The 23,486-nt window shown below is 38.5% G+C and overlaps 1 protein-coding gene across 3 annotated transcripts in view; it reads left to right on the top strand.

Moving 5' to 3' along the window:
• The window catches only part of dclk1a (doublecortin-like kinase 1a), a 448,638-nt gene that overhangs the window by 406,872 nt on the left and 18,280 nt on the right, over positions 1-23,486 (top strand). For 2 of the 3 annotated variants that reach the window (XM_070891561.1, XM_070891563.1), the window contains 2 exons: positions 2,874-2,954; positions 6,568-6,681. In XM_070891561.1, the coding sequence (XP_070747662.1) occupies positions 2,874-2,954; positions 6,568-6,681 (195 nt within the window). Of the gene's footprint in view, positions 1-2,873; positions 2,955-6,567; positions 6,682-8,647; positions 8,721-23,486 lie in introns of those variants that run through there. The other variant, XM_070891562.1, reaches the window with a different exon arrangement.

Genomic DNA, 23,486 nt, shown 5'->3' with positions numbered 1-23,486 from the left:
GGACAGGATGTAACTGCACTAGAATGGCTAAAGGTATAATTAGTATAATGTATTGCCATTAGTAATTATATCAACTTTGACTGGCTGAGCTGAGTGGATTTTGAACAATATTTCATGTCTTAGCAAACAGCAAAAGATAATTTTTCATTGACTCAGCAAAACATATTGGGCTAGAAATTCGTCTCGGGCGGTGGCGCAGAACGGGTGGTATCGGATCTGCTGCCTGCTATGCACAGTGCCTGATATTCAGTACCATCAGTGGAACTGAATACCAGGCTGATCCGATACCGCCCGTTTTGCGTCATCGCCCAAAACAAATTTCTAGGCGATTGTATCATAATTATAAGTAGTCAAGAGGACCAGACAGACATTTCAACCAGCTTAAAATTATTCAAAGTAATAACTTAATAATGCAGGACTTTGATTGTTACTTTAATTTAAATTTAAATTAGAAAAATTAAGTTCAATGTGTGTAAGGGATATATGTGCTCGTGGTAACTTTTTTCCTGATCGAAAAAGCACCCAAGAGGATGGCATAGCCTATAGTGAAAGTTGGCCCTAGTTGTTGCAGAGTCCATAGAGCACAATAGTATATTCCAATCACCTTTGAATCGTATCTCAGAAAAACGTGCTTTGCTACAATGCAGATTGATGAATAGGCTCACAAGATGGATTACTTAACAGGCTAGGAATTGGCTCAGCAACTGTTTTTACAAATTTCTAATTTTCTTATAAATTAATTATTATGGCACAAGGAAAAATGACTCGATTTAATTTTTTGCACTTTTAAATAAACAAGCATATTTAAGGCTAAGCTAAATATATGTTACAGCAGCTTAGCTCCTAAGCCAGTGGCAGGCAAAATACAGTCCGCAAGCCGTACCAGGCCCACCATTGGATTAAATCTGGGCCGCTAAGGCCTGGCTTCGAGGCCGAACGTCCGTCGCGCCTGATCATGTCTGACGTCAGGCAGGTCATTGTCTGAGAGGCAGCAGGGGAGTCTAGAAATGGGCCTTCGAAACAGGAGACAAAATATGGAGATGGACAGAAGGCCAGGTGTTTCCGACTGGGCCATGCCCCCCTCCCCGGGTGAATTACCGATGGCAGCGTGGCCCCTAAACCAGTGGAGAGCAGTGAGTGCAACAGCGGGGAGAGCACAGGCCCTTTGCTCCCCCAGCTCAAGCTATCCATTACTGAATAAAGGAAATCTGATACTGCCTCATTTAATTGCCAGGGAGAATGCATATCGAGTAGCAGTTTTACTGAAGAGTTGAGAGTTTGGTGTTTGGTCTCACTGTTGGGGGAAAGATGCAGCGTAGATGTGACAGACTACATCAAATCAGATTCATCAGATATTATTCTCATGTCACAATGTGTCAGAAGCATCTCGAAATCAGATTACATTTAGCCAACCCCCAGTGATGGGGTGACCGATGGATGACACTTGTTAACCAGTTATTAACTAGTACCTAAATAATTAATGCAAAACTGATGTGTTTACTAATTAGCATTTTAATTATCTCATTTATTTATTTAACCCTGATTATTTATACTAACGGATAATCAGTAAATTAGTTAACCTATTTATTCACTAACTTAACACCCTCTGCTCATTGGGCAATTGGTGAGCAATGTAATTGTACTCATTACTGTACTAATTACACAGCTATTAATTTAAACGCCACTGATCGGCCCGCACGGGACCTCCAGATAGCTGCGCAACTGAGCGGCTTTGCGGGAACATTGGTGTTCGGCCCTCAACAGCTCACCAGAATTTGATAATTGGCCCTCCAGCCAAAATTATTGTCCACCCTTGCCCTAAGCTAAATACAGCTCAATGCAGCTCAAGCTAATCATGCCATTCAGAATAGCTCAGAGTTTTAGCGATGGTGGTCATGAACAGCACTATATAAATGCAAGTCTTTTCTTTCTTTTTCTTTCTTTTTCTTTCTTTTTCTTCTTTCTTTCTTTTTCTTCTTTCTTTCTTTTTCTTTTTCTTCTTTCTTTTTCTTTCTTTTTCTTTCTTTTTCTTTCTTTTTCTTTGCTTTCTTTTCTTTCTTTTTCTTTGCTTTCTTTTCTTTCTTTTCTTTCCTTTCTTCCCTATCTATTATCATCTACAAAATGATTCCACTGTTCTGGTGCCTCTTCCAGAATCACTGGTGGCAGGGGAGGGGGGGCGGAGAATTGGCGACAGTAGCAATTCTAGGACTATGTTCTTCAACTTTCACTGTAATGGAAGACATTGATTGGGAGGATGTGAAACACTAAAATAATCAACGGTTTTGAAGCCCCCAGTAACAGAAGTGTGGATTTATTGAAAAGTAGTGAAATGTCATTGTTGCATTTATACAAGAAGGCCGAGTGAATGCCATGACCTTTCCTATACTGTTTACATTATATATATTGTTTTAAGTCTGCCATATGTTGTTCCATTAAAACCCTAGAGATTTTCAATCTGAACAGAGATGAAAATGTGACAGGTTGCGGACAGTGAGTTGTCTTACATGTTTAGTTATATATCTACTAAAATAGTTCCTTTATATTAGTAAAAGGATCATTGAATGTGCTTCCCTCTACAACTGAGAAATTACAAACAGTTGGCAGTTACTGCTGCCAATTAACATAGCGTGCCCAAACCAATAGCAAGTGGTGTGGTTGGTAGAGCCCAGGTTATGACAAGTAGAATAAAACTAAGGGTCTTTTTGGACTTTATTATATTTAATTACAAATAACAAGTGGATTTTGAATTATTGTATTGTTACACGCGAATAATCACTTGCGTAACTGTCTCCCCTGTTGGTCTAGGTGAATAATTATCCTTCAACTCTACACATATACGCAAATAACAATCAATCTGTCCTTTTATTTTATAGGAGCTTATCACCATGATGCTTCAGGTTGATATAGAGCAGCGATATTCTGCACAGCAGTTGTTAGACCACCCCTGGGTGAATGTAAGTCTTGTTTACTGAATGTTCTACCATGGACTTCTGGGATACGTTACTGATGGCTTTGGCGGAATGCTTCATTTCAGTTTTAGGCTTGGCATGGGTCTGTACAATACTTTCATCTCTATGGTCGGTTTAGCATATAATCTTCAAATCAGTTGGAGTGATAGATATGATGTCCAGGCTATTGCGTTAATTATTGTCCCACAGAAATGCTGCAGATGTGAAGTGAGGGGAAAGTATGTTCACAAACAGTGAAAAGGTTGGGAAAAGCATGTGTTTATGTTGTGATTCAATTTTACTGTTACACAATGATGGGGTTACCTAGCCTTGGTTTACCTTAGTACACATTCATTGGCATTGCTGGAAGCATATATGCTAATATATCATCAAAAAAAATTCAAATTAAAAATACATCATGCAAAAATTGCTATTCTGGTAAATTGTAGCATTCTGTTGATGGATAGAAACATGTAGTTTGCTCAGAATGCCCATATTGAAAACAGTACCCTGGTAGGGTAGCAAGTACCCTATTTTGTTTGATATCAATTGTATATATTTTTGAGCAATCACATATACTTAATTTGAAGGATGTTAGCAGTAGAGGCACAATGTGAGTGTGATTATTTCCAATAGTGCCAATTAAAGAAATTTCAGATAAACTTTTATCTAATTTCTAGTTTTTAATTTCCAATTAAAAAAAAAAAGATAAACTTTAAAATAACATGTCAGATCTAAGAGACAATCAATTCTATGTATAATATTTTCTGCGTGGAGTTGGACTATAATACAGTTATGCTAACTCGCTGCTCATGATTTGTTAAAGACCACTCCCATACACCAGGAAGTAGACAGCAAACAACTATGACTGCGCTAAGAGCTGTCAATTTGAAGTTAACCAGTCTGGCAAGATAATTTCTGTAAATATTGCTTTGTCCCTTTTTTTTTAATGAGGAACCTTTTAAGAATTTTGCTAACATTCCTGTATTACTTTAGCCAGAACATGTTCATTTTCTCACAGTAGAGTATTCATAGCGGATTTTAACTGCCTTTTTATTTTTCCCTTTCCAAGTACTTTGGTATCCTTTTTTCTGTTAAAGGTGCTTTAATAATACAAGTTGTTGTCGATAATTCATTTTATTGCATGATATTCAAGACTAATGTTTTACGTAACAACTCTTTTGTTGCATTTGTTATTCATAGATTCTAAGGAGTAGGGTTAAAAGGTTCTGCTTTGGGCGCAATCAGCGATCCGGATGCAAATTGTGCTCAAGGTTGCGTTAGTTCTGCAAAGTGAATTTTTTGCTTAAGTTTTCCCTCAAACTGATTTGCATATTGCCGAACATAAAATCGTCGGCGAATCAGCACAATGTGACAGCGTTTTAGAACGTAATTTCTTTTAAAAATATTCCTTAATATATTTAAGAGTGGTAACTTGGTACAGTTTTATTTATACAACTGAGAATAGGTTTATCACAAAAAATAGGCATTTTTAATCAGAGTGTCTAGTGCATCATCTACAAATAACCCCGATTTAAAATAACTGAAAACGACCTTAAAAACTATACAGAACCATTTACTAGTTAATATTGGTGTACAGTAGTCAGTTTCTTCATTAAAAAAAAATGATATTTAAAAGCTTTTAGAATGTGTGTATAAGTGCCCTTGCACCTAAAAAAAAATGCTTAATTTTAAGAGCCTCTTCGAAGGTCCACAAACAGGCACAATTAGTGGAAACTCACCATGGTGATTAATTTGAGCTGGGGGAGTGGTCAGTTTTGTGACCAGTTTCCAGTGCGATGATTTTTAAACTAACGCAAAAGATTGCGGTAACTCGATTTATGCTGGACATAATTTGCATTTGGAATTCCTCAATCATTTGCGCTCGTTTAGCTGATTTTGGGTGAATTGCACTGGCGGAAACTCCAGGTCTCAATTCTTTAAAAAAAACCATAGGTAAATAGCACCTGAAATTCAATAAAATAACAGAATTATCTGGAATTTTTTTTAACTTGCAAGGAATTATATCATATCAAATCTGGCTCCGAGAGAAAACTATAATTGGGTTGGATTTTCCTTTTAAATCACCCGTGGCCCAATCCTTAGCGGTGTTCTGGCGGTTGCGTCTTTTTCAACCGCCGGCAAGCCGCTAATGCGCGCTCCCGCGGTTTTCGGGTGCTCCATGGTGGCAGCGGCGAACTATAGCGGGCGGTGTGCGGCAGAGTAGGCCGATCGACTTGGCAATCTTCGGCTCCAAAGTTGTGTGCACACGCGCGCGGCTGTCAAGCTCCCCCCGCCCCCCCGAGAGGCCAGAGACTGCTGGCCTGAGACCTGAGATCGCTGTGGGGGGGTGTGGAAGAGAGTGAGATTGCTGTGTGTTTTGGGGGGGGGGGGGGAGAAAGAGGGGGGAAGAGAGTAAGATCGCTGTGAGAGGGGGTGAGATAGACAGGGGGGTGGGTGAGAGAGACTGGGGGTGGGAGGGGAGAGAGACTGGGGGTGAGAGAGACTGGGGGGTTGAGCGAGAGACTAACGGAGTAAATAAGGCTTTATTAGACCATTTATATTATTGCCTAACGCTAGAAAATACTACAATCCCATTAAAAAATATATTAAACTGTGGTGAACTATAACGATCTGTGTATTATCAAACAAACCTGTCAGATTTGTGTCCATACCACCCACTTTAAGATCCACTTAAGATCCAGTAAGACCTGCTTTTTCAGGACGGTATTTAGGTCCAGTGGTAAACAGATCTTCATGATAAAACTTCCATTTTGGGCGGTAATATATGGGCGGACAGTATCGAATACTGCCCGACGGTAATGACTGTGGAATTTATCGCCGGGGGGTATCTGGGCGGTAAATGTGTTTTTTTCGACAAAATTTGTATTTCTGGGCAGTAAATGGGCGATTTGAGAAGAAACTCTAGCCCAATGAGTATTTCCAAGTCAGTGACAACAATACTGATACAAGGAATAAACCTTCCAGCTAGAAAATGTTATAACCATTATAATTATTGCAGAAAAACTAGTAAGGACACATGTATCACTTAAAAGCAGCAACAGCCAAAATTAGATAGCTATGCTATGAGCTGAAATCTTAAAAATTACAATCTTGGAAGTAATGGGATCTGGATTTGAATCCATCCCAAATGGATGACGTGTGTCTACTCTTGTGGTTCTTGGGGTTCCATGTAGCATTAATTTGGGCAGTCCCATCTGAACGGAATGTCTGGTTGATGAAAAATTCCATTATCACAGAAAAAAAATGCTCCTATTTAAACACTAATTAGCTATAAGGTGACTGAAGTGAGAATTAGAAATATCACACTAGTTTAGTAGAGGGTGATAATGTTCAGTTTTAAGCATGTTGTTGGGCAGAGTAATAGGGTACTTCACTTTGCAACTAGCTGTGTTACACCTGACCTGGGCATGCTTGATGCTGACAATGAGTGCCTGAAGCAGGAAAGTGTTAAATTCCCCAACTCTACATTTCTTAACTTGATGAGCACAAAGAAAAAAATACAAATCTTACTGCTCCCATTGTGCAAAATGTATTTAAAACAAATATTTTTAATTTAATGACTCCCCTTGCCTTTATTTTTCTTCTCTTCATATAGGATGATGGGTTGCCAGAGAATGAGTATCAACTGTCAGTGGCTGGAAAGTTACAGAAACACTTCAACACAGGCCCCAAAGCTAGCAACACCACAGCTGGAGTGTCTGTGATAGCAGTAAGCATCAATAATTATTAATCATTCAAGCTCTTTCCAGGAAAAGACAGTATCCATTTTGTAACTGGCATGGTTAAAATTCAAAGAAATATGATTTTCCCAACCTGCAGTCTCTTCACAAAGTGCCTAATTTTCTCTTCCCTCTGTGCCCCCCAAAAAAACAAACATTATAATGCAGTAGAATCCATGGGAACTGTAAAGGCTCTACTATTTATTTTTTTAAAGACTGAACTTTGTGCAAAGAGATATATACAGAAAGCACAGTGTTTTCCATAGTTTAATATAGTTTCAGTAGGCAAAGCAAAATGGATACTGTAAATTAAACAGCTTTGGTAGCATTTGTATTTAGCCCTTAAATACAAATGCTCCAATATTTTTGCAGGTTACTTAATGAATGGAACAAACAATACAATAATATTTTCACCATAACCTTCCTTCATGTTTGGCCTTGATAAGAATTTTATAGTGGGAGGGGGAAAGATGGTGAGCCGCCAAGGGCTCCAAGAACATGAGCCAGACCTGGAAATGACTCAAGATTGTCTTAGTGTAATTTTGATGATAAATGGTTCTTTCATCATATTACATTGTACTGCACTGGTTTAATATCCATTCATACAGACAGACTATGAGATGGAAATGTAGCAATTACCAAACTTTAAAAAAATATTCTGACCATTCCTTCATTTTAATATAAAAATGCTTTTGTATGGAATAACTTTCTGCTGATCTCATTTTATTTTGCTGCATATTTTACAGCATCAGATAGCACAGTCCCTTGAACTATTTGCTGCCCTAGTGTAGACTAACTCTTTTTCCCACGCTATCCCAGAAATAGTGGTTCGAGTAATACAACCAGTGAACACATCCACAGGTGATGTAATTGCCACTTACATGTCAACTAGCAAGGAAGTCCTTGAGGCATGCAAGGTTCCACCTGTATACGTACAAATTATACATGCTCTGCCACAGGGAGACCTTAAATTTGGCACTAATGTATAAAAAAAATGAAGTAGTACCAAACTTGGATTCCTTCAGTAATGCATCCATGGAGCACCACTGTTACGGGTGCAGTTCAGGGAACTGCATGGTGTGATATATTGCAGCCGGTAAAAGCTTCCAACACAACTCCAGCATATGGACACATTAAACAGTAAAACCAGCAAAAAAGCTGGTTACGGCATTTTTGTATCTCCAGTCCTCTACAAATCTTGACTCAGTTTTTAGATTATTTAAAATAAAAACGATGGAAATAAATGTAAAACTATAATGTTATGGAACAGTTCTATGACAAGTTAGAACTGTCGATTCTAACGACAGTTAGAATGAAGTTCCAGTTGCAGCACAGCATATATATAATTCACCTATATGCACATGCAAAATGACCGCTATGTAAAATATTTACATTTTGATATACATTAAAAAGTCAAGAATAAGAAAAGATAATTCAATTCGTGGGTGAAGCTAATTCCTCTAGTACCCTAACTCTCCCATTACTGTTTTCAGCTGTATTTTGAACATTAAGCCTTAAGGTTTTTCATAACCTAAATAATGAGAAGTTTTTTAAATAGTGAGAAATATAACATACAGAACCACAATACAAAGCAATAATCAAGTCTGATAAAATCAAAAACATTAATGAAAACCTGGTTGACAGTTAGAATTACTTTCCAGTTACGGCACAGAATATGTACAATTCACCTTTATGCACAAGCAAAATGACCACCACAATGGGCAAATCCTGGTCTGCAGCACCAGTAGGTTGTCTTCTTTGTACTTCAATACATTAGCAATACACTATACCATGCAAATAATATGTGAATGCCAGAAGGATGTAACAACACAACAGCACTTTTCCTTTTTATAGTTGTTTTGTTACAACTTCTTAGTTCACAAATTCAGAAAGTGTGACAAAATGAGAAAAAATATGGACCTATTTTGTAATTTCTTTCTACTGTTCATTTTTTAGCATGAATGCTGATTTCCATTCTTGATGCCTCCACTAATGATCTGCCACTGAAATAAAAACAGAAAATGCTGGAGGTACATAGTATCTGAAAAGAAAAAAAAGTATATTAATGTTTCAGATAGCAAGTCTTTGTCAGGATGTGTTAGAATCAATGGGTTGTGGTGTATTTCCAGTATTTTCTGTTTTATTTAAAATGTTCAGCTTTCACACTTTTTCTTGCTCTGTAATTACTTAAAAGTGGCAGGCTCATTCCTCCTTGACTTTTCCCATCCCTACCTGTAGAGAAGTACTAGCCTCTTCTTGCAACCTGCTTCTGGCATGGGTAAGATTGGGCATTTTTCAAAGGGATAATTACAGGTATAAACCTGTGCATATCTCTCCAACACCTAAGTAGCATGGCTTAAGGAACACCTAGACTCAATGCATTGGAGCACCATTGCAGCAGTATATTGGACCATCATGACAAAACTGCATGGAAAATTATTTAAGAGACTGTCTATTATCTAGTTCTTTTCTCTTGTTTTATGTGTGTAAATTGGTTGCTGCACTTGCTTTTGTAACAGCAGTGTGCCTATACTTCAAAAGTAATCCATTGGCTATGAACTGCTTTGGGACATACTGAGGACATAAAAGGTACTATATAAAAGTAAGTTCTTTGTGAAAAGAACGTTATAGAGTACATTGTAATGTTCTTTTCAATAAGAGATCCAAGAGCCGCGATTTAACAAACAGATAATCTGGTCATTTATTTCATTGTTGTTTGTGCGCGCTTGCTGTGCACAAATTGTCCGCTGCATTTCCCTGCATTACAACAACGACTACACTTCAAAAGTAATGAATTGGCAGTAAAGCATTTTGGGAAGCCCTGAGGGCATGAGAGGTGATCTATGAATGCAAGACTTTCTTTTCCTTTGACAGTCTCCTAATTAATTTTGTGTGGAATTTTGTGGTGTTGATTGAAAGTGTTGACCATAGCCATCAATGTATTTCCATGTTACTTCAAATTAGATTTTCATAAGCTACAGACTCCTATTGTTGGCCTTTTTGGTTAAATGTTTGTTCAATTACATTCTCTATTTCCCACATGAAACATGGTCAGATATTGCTGTTCTATATGGGACAGTATTATTATTACACATTTTTCCTCACACAGATTTTTGCACTGATACACAAGGTTGTTTTTGAGGGGAAGGATGAAAGAATTGAGGGAAAATGATTAAGTCAACATCCTAGAAACAGCAGCAATTTGATATATTTTAATGGAAGTAATTTCTATTTGTTATTTCATACATTAAAAGCTTTGCCAAAGACTGTTAATAAAATTTACACTTCATCAAATACTACTTCATCAACTAGAAACAGCCTATTTAACCTTGGTTAAAAGTAACCTAAATTCCTAATTATATTTACATTACTTTGATGTCAAATCAGTTTTAGCCCTTTGATTGTTACCGAACAAAGGGATCAGTTATCAGTCAGAAATAAAATTCCTTTAGTATATCGGGTTATGTTTAACTTGCTTTGAAAATGGTTAATATGACTGTGACTGGAAGAGATGTTAAAATTGGGCTAATCTGGAAATTCCATTCAGCAATATGTTACTACAGGTTGATTATAGGCAAAACCACTGGTTTGAAATCTCCACAGCAAGTGTACAATCCCAAAACATTTGTGAAAATCCTGTAATCCCATACAATAAAAATGGAATTTGACTTATTCAGTCACCACAAATCAGTGGTCTTAATTATTAATAGACTGAACCATAGAATATTACATAGGATATAAGACACAGAATCAGGCCATTCGGCCCAACCAGACTTTGCTGGCGTTTATGCGCCACTTGAGCCTCCTCCTGTCTTTCTTCATCTAAATCTATCAGCATAACTCTCTATTCCCTTCTCCCTCATATGCTAGTCTCTCTTGGTAGTTTGTCGTATCCAACAAAGACGTTGATGTGCTAATCATCAATGGCATGTGTCTTCAAGTGGCTATATAGGCCGATTCTGGATTCACATGGTCTCTTACACGTCAGACAAGGGAAGTTCGATGTGCCTGATGCTGACAGTACTGCCATCTGATGTCGTCTATCTCTCGTGTCCCGCAGGCATTGACATCGGCTTTCTTTGAAGGTCTGGCAGGCAGTCCTCGTGATGGTTCGCCACTGGATTTTATTAGCTGCTGTATTCTCGAGGTCCTTTGGTTGGATGCCACAGTACTGGAGGTTAGCCTTGATGCAATCTTTGTAGCGCTTGCGGGGGCGCCCCTGGTGTCTTCAACCTTCACAGAGCTCGCCGTGAAGAAGCTGACGAGGGATCCTTGATTCATCCATGCGGATAACATGTCCAGCCCACTGGAACTGGGCTCGCATGATCATCACCTCGATGCTAGTTGATTGTGCTCTCTCCAGAACCTCAAAGTTTGACACTCGGTCTTGCCAGCGTATATGGAGTATAGATCTGAGACTGCGCATATGGAAAGCTTCCAACTTTTTGATGTGACGCCTGTAGGGTGTCCAGGTCTCACATCCATAAAGGAGAGATGAGAGAACGACTGCTCTATACACCAACAGTTTAGTTTACAGTCGGATGTGGTGGTGACTCAACACCTTAGTGTGCAAGCGACCAAGTGCCTGGCTGGCTTTACAGATCCTTGCATCAATCTCCTTGTCCAAGGACCCATCACTTGATATGGTGCTGCTAAGATACTTGAAGCTGTCCACTGACTTTAGTTGTATACTGCCGATGAAGACTGTGGGAGCAGGTGCTGTGGTGCCAGGGGCAGGCTGATAGAGAACCTCAGTTTTACTAAGGCTGATGGTTAGGCCAAACAATTCTGTTGCCTCAGCACATTTGCTGAGTATGAATTATAGGTCACTCTCCTTGTGTGCCATAAGGGCGCAGTCGTCAGCAAAGAGTGCCTCTAGGATGAGTCGTTTCCGTACTTTGGTCTTTGCAGCAAGGTGGCGGAGGTCGAACAGCGAACCATCTAATTGATATTTCAGGTAACCCCAAACTCGAAGTCTTTTATGGCATAGTTCAAGACGCAGGTAAAGAATAGGTTGAACAGAACTGGAGCGAGTACACAACCTTGTTTCACTCCGTTTGAGATGCCAAATGGGGCCGTGGTTGTGCCGTCTGAGAGCACTTCACCTGTCATGTTGTCATGAAACAGCTCGATGATGTGGACAAACTTCCTTGGGCACCCAAGTTTCGTCAAGATTGACCACAGCGCTGCTCTGTTGACAGTATCAAAGGCCTTGGTGAGGTCAATAAATACAGCGTATAGGTCCATGTTCTGCTCAATGCACTTCTCCTGCACTTGTCTGAGTGCAAAGATCATGTCCGCTGTGCTCCAACCAGGTCGAAAGCCACATTGTGTTTCTGGAAGATTTACTTCTGAGACACTAGCTATGAGTCGGTTCAATACTATGCGGGCGATGATCTTCCCAGCAATGGACAGAAACGATATTCCCCTGTAGTTGCCACAGTCTGCTTTGTTGCCCTTGTTCTTGTAGGGGGAAACTATCATAGCGTCAGGGAAGTCCTGTGGCATGACTTCATATTCCCAGATGCTAGTTATTATGTCATGAAAGGCCTCGAGAGTTGCTGGGCCTACTGCCTTGTAGATTTCGGCAGGGATTCCATCCTTTCCTGGAGCCTTTCCAGTACTCATCTGGTTGATGGTTTTCTTTACTTCGTCCATGCTGGGAGGAAGATCAAGATCTTCTTTGATAGGTTGCTGGGGTATGGAGTCAAGTGCTTCTTCGTTCACTGTTGAAGGTCGATTAAGAAGATTACTGAAGTGTTCTCTCCACCTCTCATTTATGCCAGTCCTGTCTTTGATCAAAGTTCTGCCATCTGCTTAAAGGAGTGGAGTAGTGCTGGGTTTTCATGGTCCATAGACTGACTTGATGGCGCTGAAGAACATCTTTGTATTGTGAGTTTCTTCATAATGTTCCACTTCTTCTGCTTTCGTCTGCCACCATTTATCTTGCATCTGGCAAAGGTCTCTTTGTGCTTTGCTCTGCATGTGTCTGTAGCGGTCCCTCTTGGAAATTGAGGAAGGGTCATTTTGCCATTCTAGGTATGCTTTTTTCTTTTCATCCAGCGTCTTGCAGATCTCAGCGTTGTTTTCATCGAACCGGTCTTGGTGTACCTTTTTAAGTCCGAGAGTTGTCTTTGCTGAGTCTGTCACCGTCTGTTTGAGCTTTGTCCACTTCTGTGTGGTGTTGCCGATGAGCGGTCCGTGAGACATCAGCCTGTTATCGAGGTCATCCTGGAACTGCTCACGGTAGCATTGATGTTTCAGCCTAGCTGTGTTAAAGGCACTTCTGCTCGGTTTTGGACGCTTGCGCTGAAGTGGAGCAATGTACAGCTGGAGAGTGGATCTGACTAGACAGTGATCTGTCCAGCATTCTGCTCCCCGCAGGGCTAGCCTAGCTTCCCCTCAAATGCATCAATACTATTCACTTCAACCATTCCCTGTGGTAGCGAGTTCTACATTCTCACCATTCTTTGGGTAAATAATTTTCTTCTGAATTCCCTATTCGATTTCTTGGTGACTATCTTATATTGATGGCCTCTTGTTATGCTCTTCACCACAAGTGGAAACATTCTCTCTGTACCCACTCTATAAAAACCCTTCATAGCTTTAAAGACTTCTATAAGGTCACCCCTCAGCCGCCTTTTTTCAAGAAAAAAGAGACCCAGCCTATTCATCCTTTCCTGATATGTATACCCTCGCATTTCTGGTATCATCCTTGTAAATCTTCTCTGCATTCTCTCCAGTGCTTCTATATCCTTTTTATAATATGGCGACCAGAAATGTACACAGTACTCTAAGTGTGGTCTAACTGAGGTTCGATGCAGGTTTAGCATAACTTCCCTACTTTTCAATTCTATGCCACTAGAAATAAACCCTAGTGCTTGGTTTGCTTTTTTATGTGGCCAAGCTAACCTGTGTCGCAACTTTTAGTGATTTGTGTATCTGTACTCCGAGATCTCTTTGTTCCTCTACTCCATCTAGACACGCACCCTCCAAGTAATAAGTGACCTCCCTATTCTTCCTACCAAAATGTAATACCTCACATTTATCTGTGTTAAACTTCATTTGCCAAGTATATGCCATTCTGCAAGTTTATTAATATCCTTCTGCAATTTGTTGCAGTCCTCCTCAGTATTGACTATCGCCCCCAATTTGGTGTTGTATTTTTGATTCCAAAGTCTAAATATGATTTCCCCCCCCCCCCCCCCCAAACACCGGTAAAACTCCTAAAAACACATATAGTAATAAAGGATTTTGAATTTAGTGGCACTCATTATAGTAATTTTATCATTTGAATTGCTGGTTAATTGGCATCATTTTGTTAATATCATTTGATTATTTACATATTTTGACAATAGTTTCATCCAATCCCAAAACAAATCTTATCTATCCCTCTTCTCTGCAAAATGTAAATTTATACGGTATGGCAACATTCGTAATAGCTTTTAAATAATCATTTAGAATATTGTGCTTATAAAGTGGTAATAGACTAATACTATAAAGAATGGAGTCTATTACATTATATAAATACAAGTTGTTGTATGATTTGAACAAAAACAGAAAATGCTGGAAATACTCAGTAGGTAATTTCCAGCATTTTCTGTTATTTCATATTTCAAGCATCTGCGGTGTTTGGCTTTTGTTTACATGATTTGAACACTAGCTCCTCAAGTAATCAGACAAATAATCTATAATTGCAATGAGTTTATGGTATTAACTACTGCATAACATCTAGTTTTCTGACACAATCTAACCGTGAGATACAGTGAAGGAAAGAAAATCCGAAAGGTGAGACAAGCAGAATTATGCACTTCCTATTTGCAGAGGCCTAGAGGCAGTAACCAGCTTGCCCAGCAGCTTCGGCAATGATGTTATGTGTTATGGGGGAAGGAACTAAATGGGAAAGTATCAATAAACAGAGTGATTTGATATTTTTATTGTATTTAAAAAGATATTTCCTAATGCAGGTAGCACATTAAAAATATTTTTAATATTACAAAAATTAATTTTAAATGTTCCCATAAAAAATATATATGAATCTATATTATTGTTGTAATTTGAAACTGCTTGAATTGTGAAGTCAGAAATGTAGGCACAACTTACAAGTCAAGCTGGAGTCCTAAATTAAATAAATTATACTTCTGATGCAACAATGCTGCGAGCTTAATATTTTAAATAATGCCAGAATCATCTGATGGCTAAGAAGGTAAATTCATCCTGTTGAATGGACCCAGATTTGCTCTTTAGTTTGTGCTAAATTAGATAATCTTAGCTAGGATGGCAGCAGGGGCCTGTATCCTTGACCTAGAATGTGGGACAAAATGGCCAGGATTCCTTCTTGTGATTGCTATTTAGTAATCCCTGCTGAAAGTGCCCGTGTATCAATGTCAAAAGAGGACAAAGCTGAGCTTTGCTGTTGTGGTCATGTGACAGTACTGTTGAGATGCAACATATAAGAATGAGAATTTTGGAAAGATATTGGAAGGTTCCTACCATCTATGCACTATACCCCAACATAATTTTTATTTTGAGAATGAGAGGAGGAAAAGAGAAATTGAATATTTTAAACAGTGACTTCTAACACAAGTTGCACAGTTACCTATTTCAATGATTCATCAAAATTTCTGGTACTTAAGTACAGAGATCAAACGATACTTCTGATGACGAGCATCATTTTTAACTTGGTAACTGTAGATTTGGTTAAAAACTCAAACTAATTGATTTTATGTCCATTTTACCAATGATTTTCTATTAAGTACTCGGATCTGTATCAGTTACGAGGTAATGTATGTAAGCTGCCATTGTTAACCCATTAATGCTTATTTGCACTCCTTTCGAGTTATTTTTACAGACACGTCTCAGAAGTTGATTTTTTTTAACCTCACAAAGTGCACTTTACATAATTAAAAAGGATGGATGAATATTAACAATAAAAGAACTGTTAAGCTTTCAATGTGGAAACATTTTTTAAAACTCTACCGCATCTAATGAGAGGATTGGCTGCTGAACTGTATAGACTAAGTTGTATGTGTCAGAGGAAACTTCCAGGAAATTGACTTTCCATGGAAATAAGCTATTTCAGTTTACAGTTTTGAACTTGAAGTAATTCACATATTACCAAATACATTTCTGCACTAGTTTTTTTTTGACCCCAGGGTGACCATTAGGACTTCAATCAGATATGTCTTCTTTGTTCAACTCTTCGACATATTCTATGAGTTGAGAATAACCTCTAACCTCTAACATATCCTGTGAGGCCAGTCATTTCTTTTGGGGTCAGGCACTCAGTGGCTAAGGTTTCTAACAGGATATGTCTGGTCATGTGGAGCTGTTTTCTCATGTACAATTCTTAGAATATCTATGCCTTTTAGATCGTTTTAGTCTCTTAAGTCAAAGTTATATTTTCTAAAATATAATTGATTTTAACTAGTTCAGCATTTAAATAATTGTTTTATATATTTTAATATTCAGTATTAAATATGTATACAAGAATCTGACTACTTAGGTACAATAATACAATCATAATGTTTTAAAGGACAAACATAGCAATTCAAAGAATTATTTCATGATGGTTGTTGGAACAAAGAAATTGACACCACCACAACAGGTTTTTTTTGTTGCTGTCACTCTCAACGGTATATTACTACAGAAAATATCCATGCACAACTAATGGCATCAATTAACTTAGCAGGAACGAGGCCTTCAAAAATACAGTTATTTAACTTCTCAGAATCTGAAATTGTTATTGTACTTATAGTCTTCCAACATATTGAGACATGGCAAGGTTCCTATATTAAATTCTCTATTGGTAAATCAAAATCAGGTTAATCTTTTGTAATGAATTTATTAAAATAAATCTGCTCACAAAAAGCTATAAATATGTGTTATATGAACTTATAATTTGATGCAAGAATAGTAATAGTATGAGTAGTGTAGTAAGTTCATAAATTGTAAGCTTCCTAATACAGCTGCTCAATTGTACCTATTAAAACATTTTCAAGCCATCAATGCAGTATTTAAAAGGGTCATTATAGTTGCTTGTTAAAAAGTGGGAACTTTTAAATAACATACAGAAGAGAAATGAGAATTAACCGATCGCAGGAGATTTAACTATGATATTCATTAATGGCCATTGGAGGAGCTATAAAAACATTTTGCACAAACTAAACTGCCACCAGATGGCATCTGTGGACAAGAGGACGTGGCTTCCATCTGTTCGGAAAGGCAATGGATGTGAACAAATGGAGAGCATGGATTTAGCTTAAGGGCAGTTTCTTGAAATAAAAAAATTGGTTATTTTGGCAATGTGCAAGATGTATCAAAGTACAACAAGAAGTATTATATTACATTTTATACAGAAAATCTTTATATTAATGGACAAGAATATGCCTTTTTTTATTTTATAAATCTCTGAAAACATTCTTAAAAGGTCAACTAAAACAGCAAATACCTCTACTTAAACTGATATTGTTAACCTGGAGTAAATAAACGGTCAAAAAGGATTTTAGTCATATGGTACCATGATTTTCAAGATGACCATTTCAGGAACTAGCAGCATCTATTATAATAAATATATAAATAAATAAATCATACAACATCCATTTTAAAGTGGTATGAGACAAGACTTCATTTTAGTCAGACCTATTAACTGACCTACATTTGCAGTTTTGCTTAAACTATAACTGAAAATTAACAATATGAACTAATTCTGTGTCTTAGGCTTTTAAGAGCTATAATGTCAAATTCATTATTTGACAAATAAATTTGTAGTATATGTAATATTAACTCTTAATGAATCAGATCAAAATTGGGCTTCCTAGTTTTTTGAAAATAATATAAATTCCTGGAATTTATAGGACTAAAAACACACTTGGGGGTCGAAATTCGGTACCGCTGTTTTTGAGGCGGTGTCAACGCCTGAGTGCTGATTTTATCGCCAGACATTCGGTGCAGACTCAAACTGGCGCATTTACTTTTAACGGCCAAAGATGAGAGAGCAGCGTTAAAAAGTGGTGTTGCACACTCATCCTCGGGTGGGAGCTCAAGAGGCCTACTGAATTTCGCAAGGGGAGGCTGCCGCTATGCTTGCTGAAAAACGGGAAAAGGGAAGAAAGAAAAAGCCCTCAAACTTCTCTGACCCACACACAAACTTCCTCACTGTTACAACTAATGAAAAAAATGAAGAAATAAAGAAAGAAAAAAACTTTCCTTGTTCGCTGGGCGATTCCTCCCGAGTTCCCCTGCTTACTCACCACTTTTTTCAAGCTGTAAGAACACCTGCCGGGAAAGCCGACGTTCAAACTAAATATAGCGATAGAGGCGCCAAGGAGGCGTTGCATGCCGGATGATGTCACCGCGTGGGTGGCGTTAGCCGGCGCAGCGTTAGCGCTTTGCACCTCTGCCAAAGAGCCTACTGAATTTCTGCGCAGGCGTGGACGCTGCTTACCGTTGCTGCCCATTAGCTGCCTCCCGCCGGCGTAACGGGTGGGGGTTCGATGGAATTTCGACTCCTTAGTCTTAAACACAGCCATTTTTCTAAATTATGTTGTGTATTTTTGCCAACTCATTTATGTCCAAGAATATTTATTAAGATTATCTTTTAATGTAGAGGAGGTGTAAATTAATAGGATTTTTGTGAATACACTGCCTAGATATTATTATCAAACTATGTGCAATTCTTTAAATAGGTTGAAGTGTATACTGGAGGAACAAGCCTTTTTAAAAGGTTTTTATACCTGGGTGTTCCACATCCTCACCCCCAATAGACCACAGGACTCCATGTATTTCTCTTAAGCTGGTAGTGTGACACATTCCAGGCTGTAGATTATAGACATTTAGCCAGTATGAGACATGCTTATAATGAGACAAGTAGCCAATGTCCAGTCATCTCTTGCATTCTCTGTTAAAAGAAAATGAAATTATAGCAATGGCAATGCCGTTTGCCTAACAATTCATATTTGAACTGGTATAACAAACCCGAGTGTGTCAAATGGATTGGAGTGACATAAAGCTCTGGAACCTCAAAGCCTTGGTCAGCAAGTTAGGAAGTGAGAGGCCCACTGCTGTGCTAACAATGAGAGGTTTGTACTTGGTACAAGAACATTAACTCTCTAAGCACTAGTCCAGTGTACTTCAAGTAGCCAATGCAGAAAAGGATGGTTTATGACCACAACAGTAAAGATATTATGGGCGAGGTTATTAAAATATAAAGAATAATGGGCCCAAGTTTCCACATGATTTGCGCCTGATTTTTAGGAGCAACTGGTGGAGAACGGACTATCTTAGAAATCGAAATTCTCCACATTTTTTTTTCTGCAGTTCTAGTCAGGTAGAACAGTTCTACTTTGGAACAGAATTTTTTCTTCAAAAGGGGGCGTGTCCGGCCACTGACGCCTGATTTGAAAGTTTCCACAGTGAAAACGTACTCCAAACTAATTTAGAATGGAGCAAGTGAAGATTTTTGTAGAACTGAAAAAACCCGTTCTACACATTAAAAAATCAGGCGCAGGTTACAAATTAGGCGTCCAGAACGAGGTGGGGGGGGAGGGGGGGAAGGGAAGTCATTAAATTCTACAATAAATCCTTATTTATACTTCTACAAATATTATACAAATAAATCCAACCTGAATAAAAATTTATAAGCAAAAAAAAGATTAAATAAACCATCTTCCTACCTGTGTGCAAGTGCTTCAGCCAGCCTCACAAGTTCGTCCGTTCTTTCCCGACGGCAGGGGGGGAGGAGGAAGCCGTTCCCGATGGCGGGCGGGCGGGAGGGAGGGAGTGCGGGCCCGACCGACCGACCGCAGCGGGGGGGGGAGGAAGCTGTTCCAGACGGCGGGCGGGAGTGCAGGCCCGATCGACCGAACGCAGTGTGGGGGGGGGGGGGAGGAAGCCGTTCCAGACGGCGGGCAGGAAGGAGACAGTGAGAAGGCTGCAGGACGCCTCAGTGCTGATGTGCTGATGGCAATGTGCTTTTATTAAAAAAATTTCAAAAATTAAACAGCTACAAAGAACTACAAAAATGGCCGAGTGCCAATGTTTCCTTCACACTGCGCGTGCGCGAACGCTCCAACGCGCACACGCAGGGTTGCCAGCAGGGAAAAAACTAATTTAAATAGTACCCGCCCCCTCCCACTTACAAAATCGGCGCGAGTGTAGGCTCCGCCCCCCTGGGCGCCGCGCCAAACAGACAAGGAACTGCAGGGCTCTCCAGAATCGCGAGTTTTTTTTCCGGCGCCGTTTTAGGCACGAAAAACGGGCGCCCCTCGTGTGGAAACTTGGGCCCAATATGTTGTGAATAGATGTCATTACAAAAACTTAGCAACCATATGTAGAACTATAGTTATGAAGAATATAAAAACATAGAACATTATGTTGGTGTGAGAAGTTGGATAACTTTTCAGGCAGCATATTACCACACATCAAGCTTTATCATTACAAATCTGAGAACACCATTTGTATTTAAAAATAAAACACCTGTCATTTACCATTATTGACTGGGTTAATCTAAATTAAACTGAACCGGATTGATAGGTATTGTTTTGTCTGGAATCAGGTGAATTAAATTAAAACCGTCTGCAATATGCAATATGCTGAATCAGTCTGATGTGTTGTGATTGACTCTATGGTTGAAATTATTTTACTACTTTACTAATGTAAAAAGTTGCAGTATTATAGAGACTGCATTTTATGTGAGATGTGCATGTTATTTATACTTATGCATTGCAACATTCAGATTTTCCTAAAGCTGGAATTTGACCTTATTTGTAAGTTTGATAGTTGGTAAAATGTTGCCAGAATAATGTCTATAGCTCAGTATGAATAAGTAGCAGGCTGGCCTCGTCATGGGTCTGTTGGGTATGGGGACACAATGGCAATCCACTGAGTTGCCAATTTCTCTCTGCTCAGCTGGACCAGGGGTTTTCCATCAACCGATCAGAGTCAGTGGACTACTACCAGCAACCAGGAATGTATTGGATAAGGTATGAAATGGTGCAGTGCCAATAGTCAGTGTTTCCATGACAACGTGCTGGCAGTCTCCATTAACCTTACTTCAGCTGTCAGTTTATGCAACTAAAACTGTGCCTTTGATTTATCAAGTCCATATGCTGCTTTATCAGTCTCATTTCTATGTACACACACCAAACCACTCATTTCCTTTTCCACCATGAGTCACGCTGACATTGCAAGCTTTTACCCATTCAAATTATATATGTTGTACTTAACTTTTCATCATTTTACATTTAGACCTGCAAAGTAACACAGCCATAATCAGGTTAAAAAAAGACAGCCTGTTATTGCAGTGTTTTGCATGTACTGGAAGTAGATATAAGATCTATTTGAGTCGATCAATCATGAGCTGATTCAGTCGCACACTCAAGTAGTATTTTTCTATTTTTAAACCTATACAGTTGTTAATCTGATCCACTTTTCACACATTCCATTTGGAAAGAGGTTTCAATCTATGCTGAATTGGCAGAAAACTAACTCCTCATGTTACGTCTCTCATAGTTTTGCCTTTTATAAGCTTATCGCCCCACGTCCTCCTTTAGGTTGTAGAGTGGGTAACTAAGCCATAGACTTAGTTTTTATTTTCATTATCAATCCTGGCTCACACTTAGCCAGCATTAATTGGCTTGTAGAACAGCCCATCCAAAAATTGGCTTGTACTCTATTTTAAATATAAACTAGTTTTATATTTAGATTTTTTCTTGTTTTAGACTTTACAATCTTTTTCCAAACACATGTCTTCCAATTTGAAATCAAATTTGTCACACTTCCATATATTCTCATCCATTGGGAGAGAGGAACGACGTAGACTGTGACTCCTCCAGAACCATTTTCAGGATTGTATAGCAATTGAGCTAACAAATCTTGTGCAAGTCAAGTTGCACTCAGTTTTTTTTCTGTACTCGCCTCTCCCTCAAAATAGAAGAACTGGTTCACACTTGATGCTCCACTTAGTTGCTTGGTTGAGAATTGATTCAACTGAGGAAAGCAGGTTTGAACAGTAGGCAATTCGAGGACTTGAACATTCAGATTAAAATTCTACCTTTTTAGCTACCAGATCACCCAGCGAGCTTTTCATTTTAAAGAGTGAGGTGTCATATAAATAACGTTGAATGCAAGTTTATTTCTGCAAAACCTGCACTATCCTTCCCTCATTACTGCCAGATAATTCTACTTGAAAGGGGAGCATGGACAGTTGAGTCATGAATTTCTCTTGCTTCTAGTAGCAATGCTGTTGCATGAATTAGCCAAAAGGAATCTCTTTCCCATAACAATGTAGGAAGATTTTAATTTTTAATCCCAACTTGTAATATAACAGAGCAATAATAAGACAATGAAGTACCAGTACTGAAAAGGAGTACAGATTATTCCCAGCAGGTGTAAATATTGTGCATCCTGTGGTAAACGTAGATTTTAACTTCTGTGTTATCAGTCAATAGCTGCATGCCACTTGTCACATTCACAATAGTATCTTATGTTTTACTTCCACATATATGTTGTAGAGGTTGCTTTAAGTGTTTGTCATGCTAACTGCAGACATCTTCCTGTTTATTCTACAGGGTATGAATTACCATTAAGAACTTAACTTTATTTGATTTCAAACGGTACTGAAAACAAAGACAGTCCTTACAAGTGTCATCAAAGCTTAGCGCCAATATTGTGCATAAAAGTATTCTCCAAGTAGTTGACAAAATTTACATAGCAAGGAAGATTGACTTATCCACGTTATCAGTACCTGCTTGTAATCCTACCATTAGTTCTGATGACTCGAAGATAACCGGAGCTTTTTCTTTGTGCATGGGCACAGATTCACTCTTTTAAGACACATACATTACACTTTTAAACCAGGAACAAAGGCAAAAATAATTTGCATTAATCTAGTGTCTAATTACATCCTCAGTTTGTCCCAAAGTCCTTCACAATCAGTGCATTACTTTTTGAAATGCAGTCATTAATTTGTGCAATTTAGGTCAATTTCTCCATTTTGAAAAATTTTTTCTGAACAGGTTCAGTTTTTAGGCAAACTCAGCACCCATTTTCCACACAGGTTCCCCCACACAGTAAATAAGTTAAATTACCAGTGAACACATCCTACAGCTATTAGGATCATTTAGTATCATTAACAAGATACCCTTTATTGCTTTGATTTTATTTCCTTTTTGCTCTGATGGATTACAAGGCTCGTCATGAAAACAATTTTTATTTTTCTCTGGTCTCCATTTAGCACAAGCGTGTGTGTGCTCTGCCCATGTGATACTACCACAATTACTCTGCACTTTCAGCCTTAATACCTTTAAAGACCTATTGAGCCCTCTTATAACAGTCTCCTTGCTTATTAATTCAGGTATGCAGTCAGAACATTTCCTTTATTTAGCTACCACATTTTCTGTGAAAGATGCTAGATTGTTCACATGAAAACACCTATGAATCCTATTCCTTTTTTAACCAAACAGATATCCTCAGTTAAGAAATCCTTCCCATTACCGGCTTAAGTTAGCCTCATCCTTAGTAGTTTTGACGGTTCATATTGGCAATTGTTAACAACATATTTGGGTTTAATCCCAATAAGCGTCACTCACAAATTGGGATTATTTTGCAAAACATTATTCCTTATTCCTCCTGGTTAATTTATTTTGATCAAGTCATTCTCATGGATTTCATTCATACACAACATTCAAAAATGATTGCTAAATTGCATTGATTAAATTATAATTTCAATTCATACCTTTCAATCAAATTCACAAAGTCAATAATCTATAATCTGCACAACATTTTTATATACCAA

Source organism: Pristiophorus japonicus, chromosome 10, assembly GCF_044704955.1.
Source record: "Pristiophorus japonicus isolate sPriJap1 chromosome 10, sPriJap1.hap1, whole genome shotgun sequence".
Classification (NCBI taxonomy): Eukaryota; Metazoa; Chordata; class Chondrichthyes; family Pristiophoridae; genus Pristiophorus; species Pristiophorus japonicus.
Note: the sequence above shows the minus strand (reverse complement) of the source record. Positions and strands in the feature narration are given on the sequence as shown.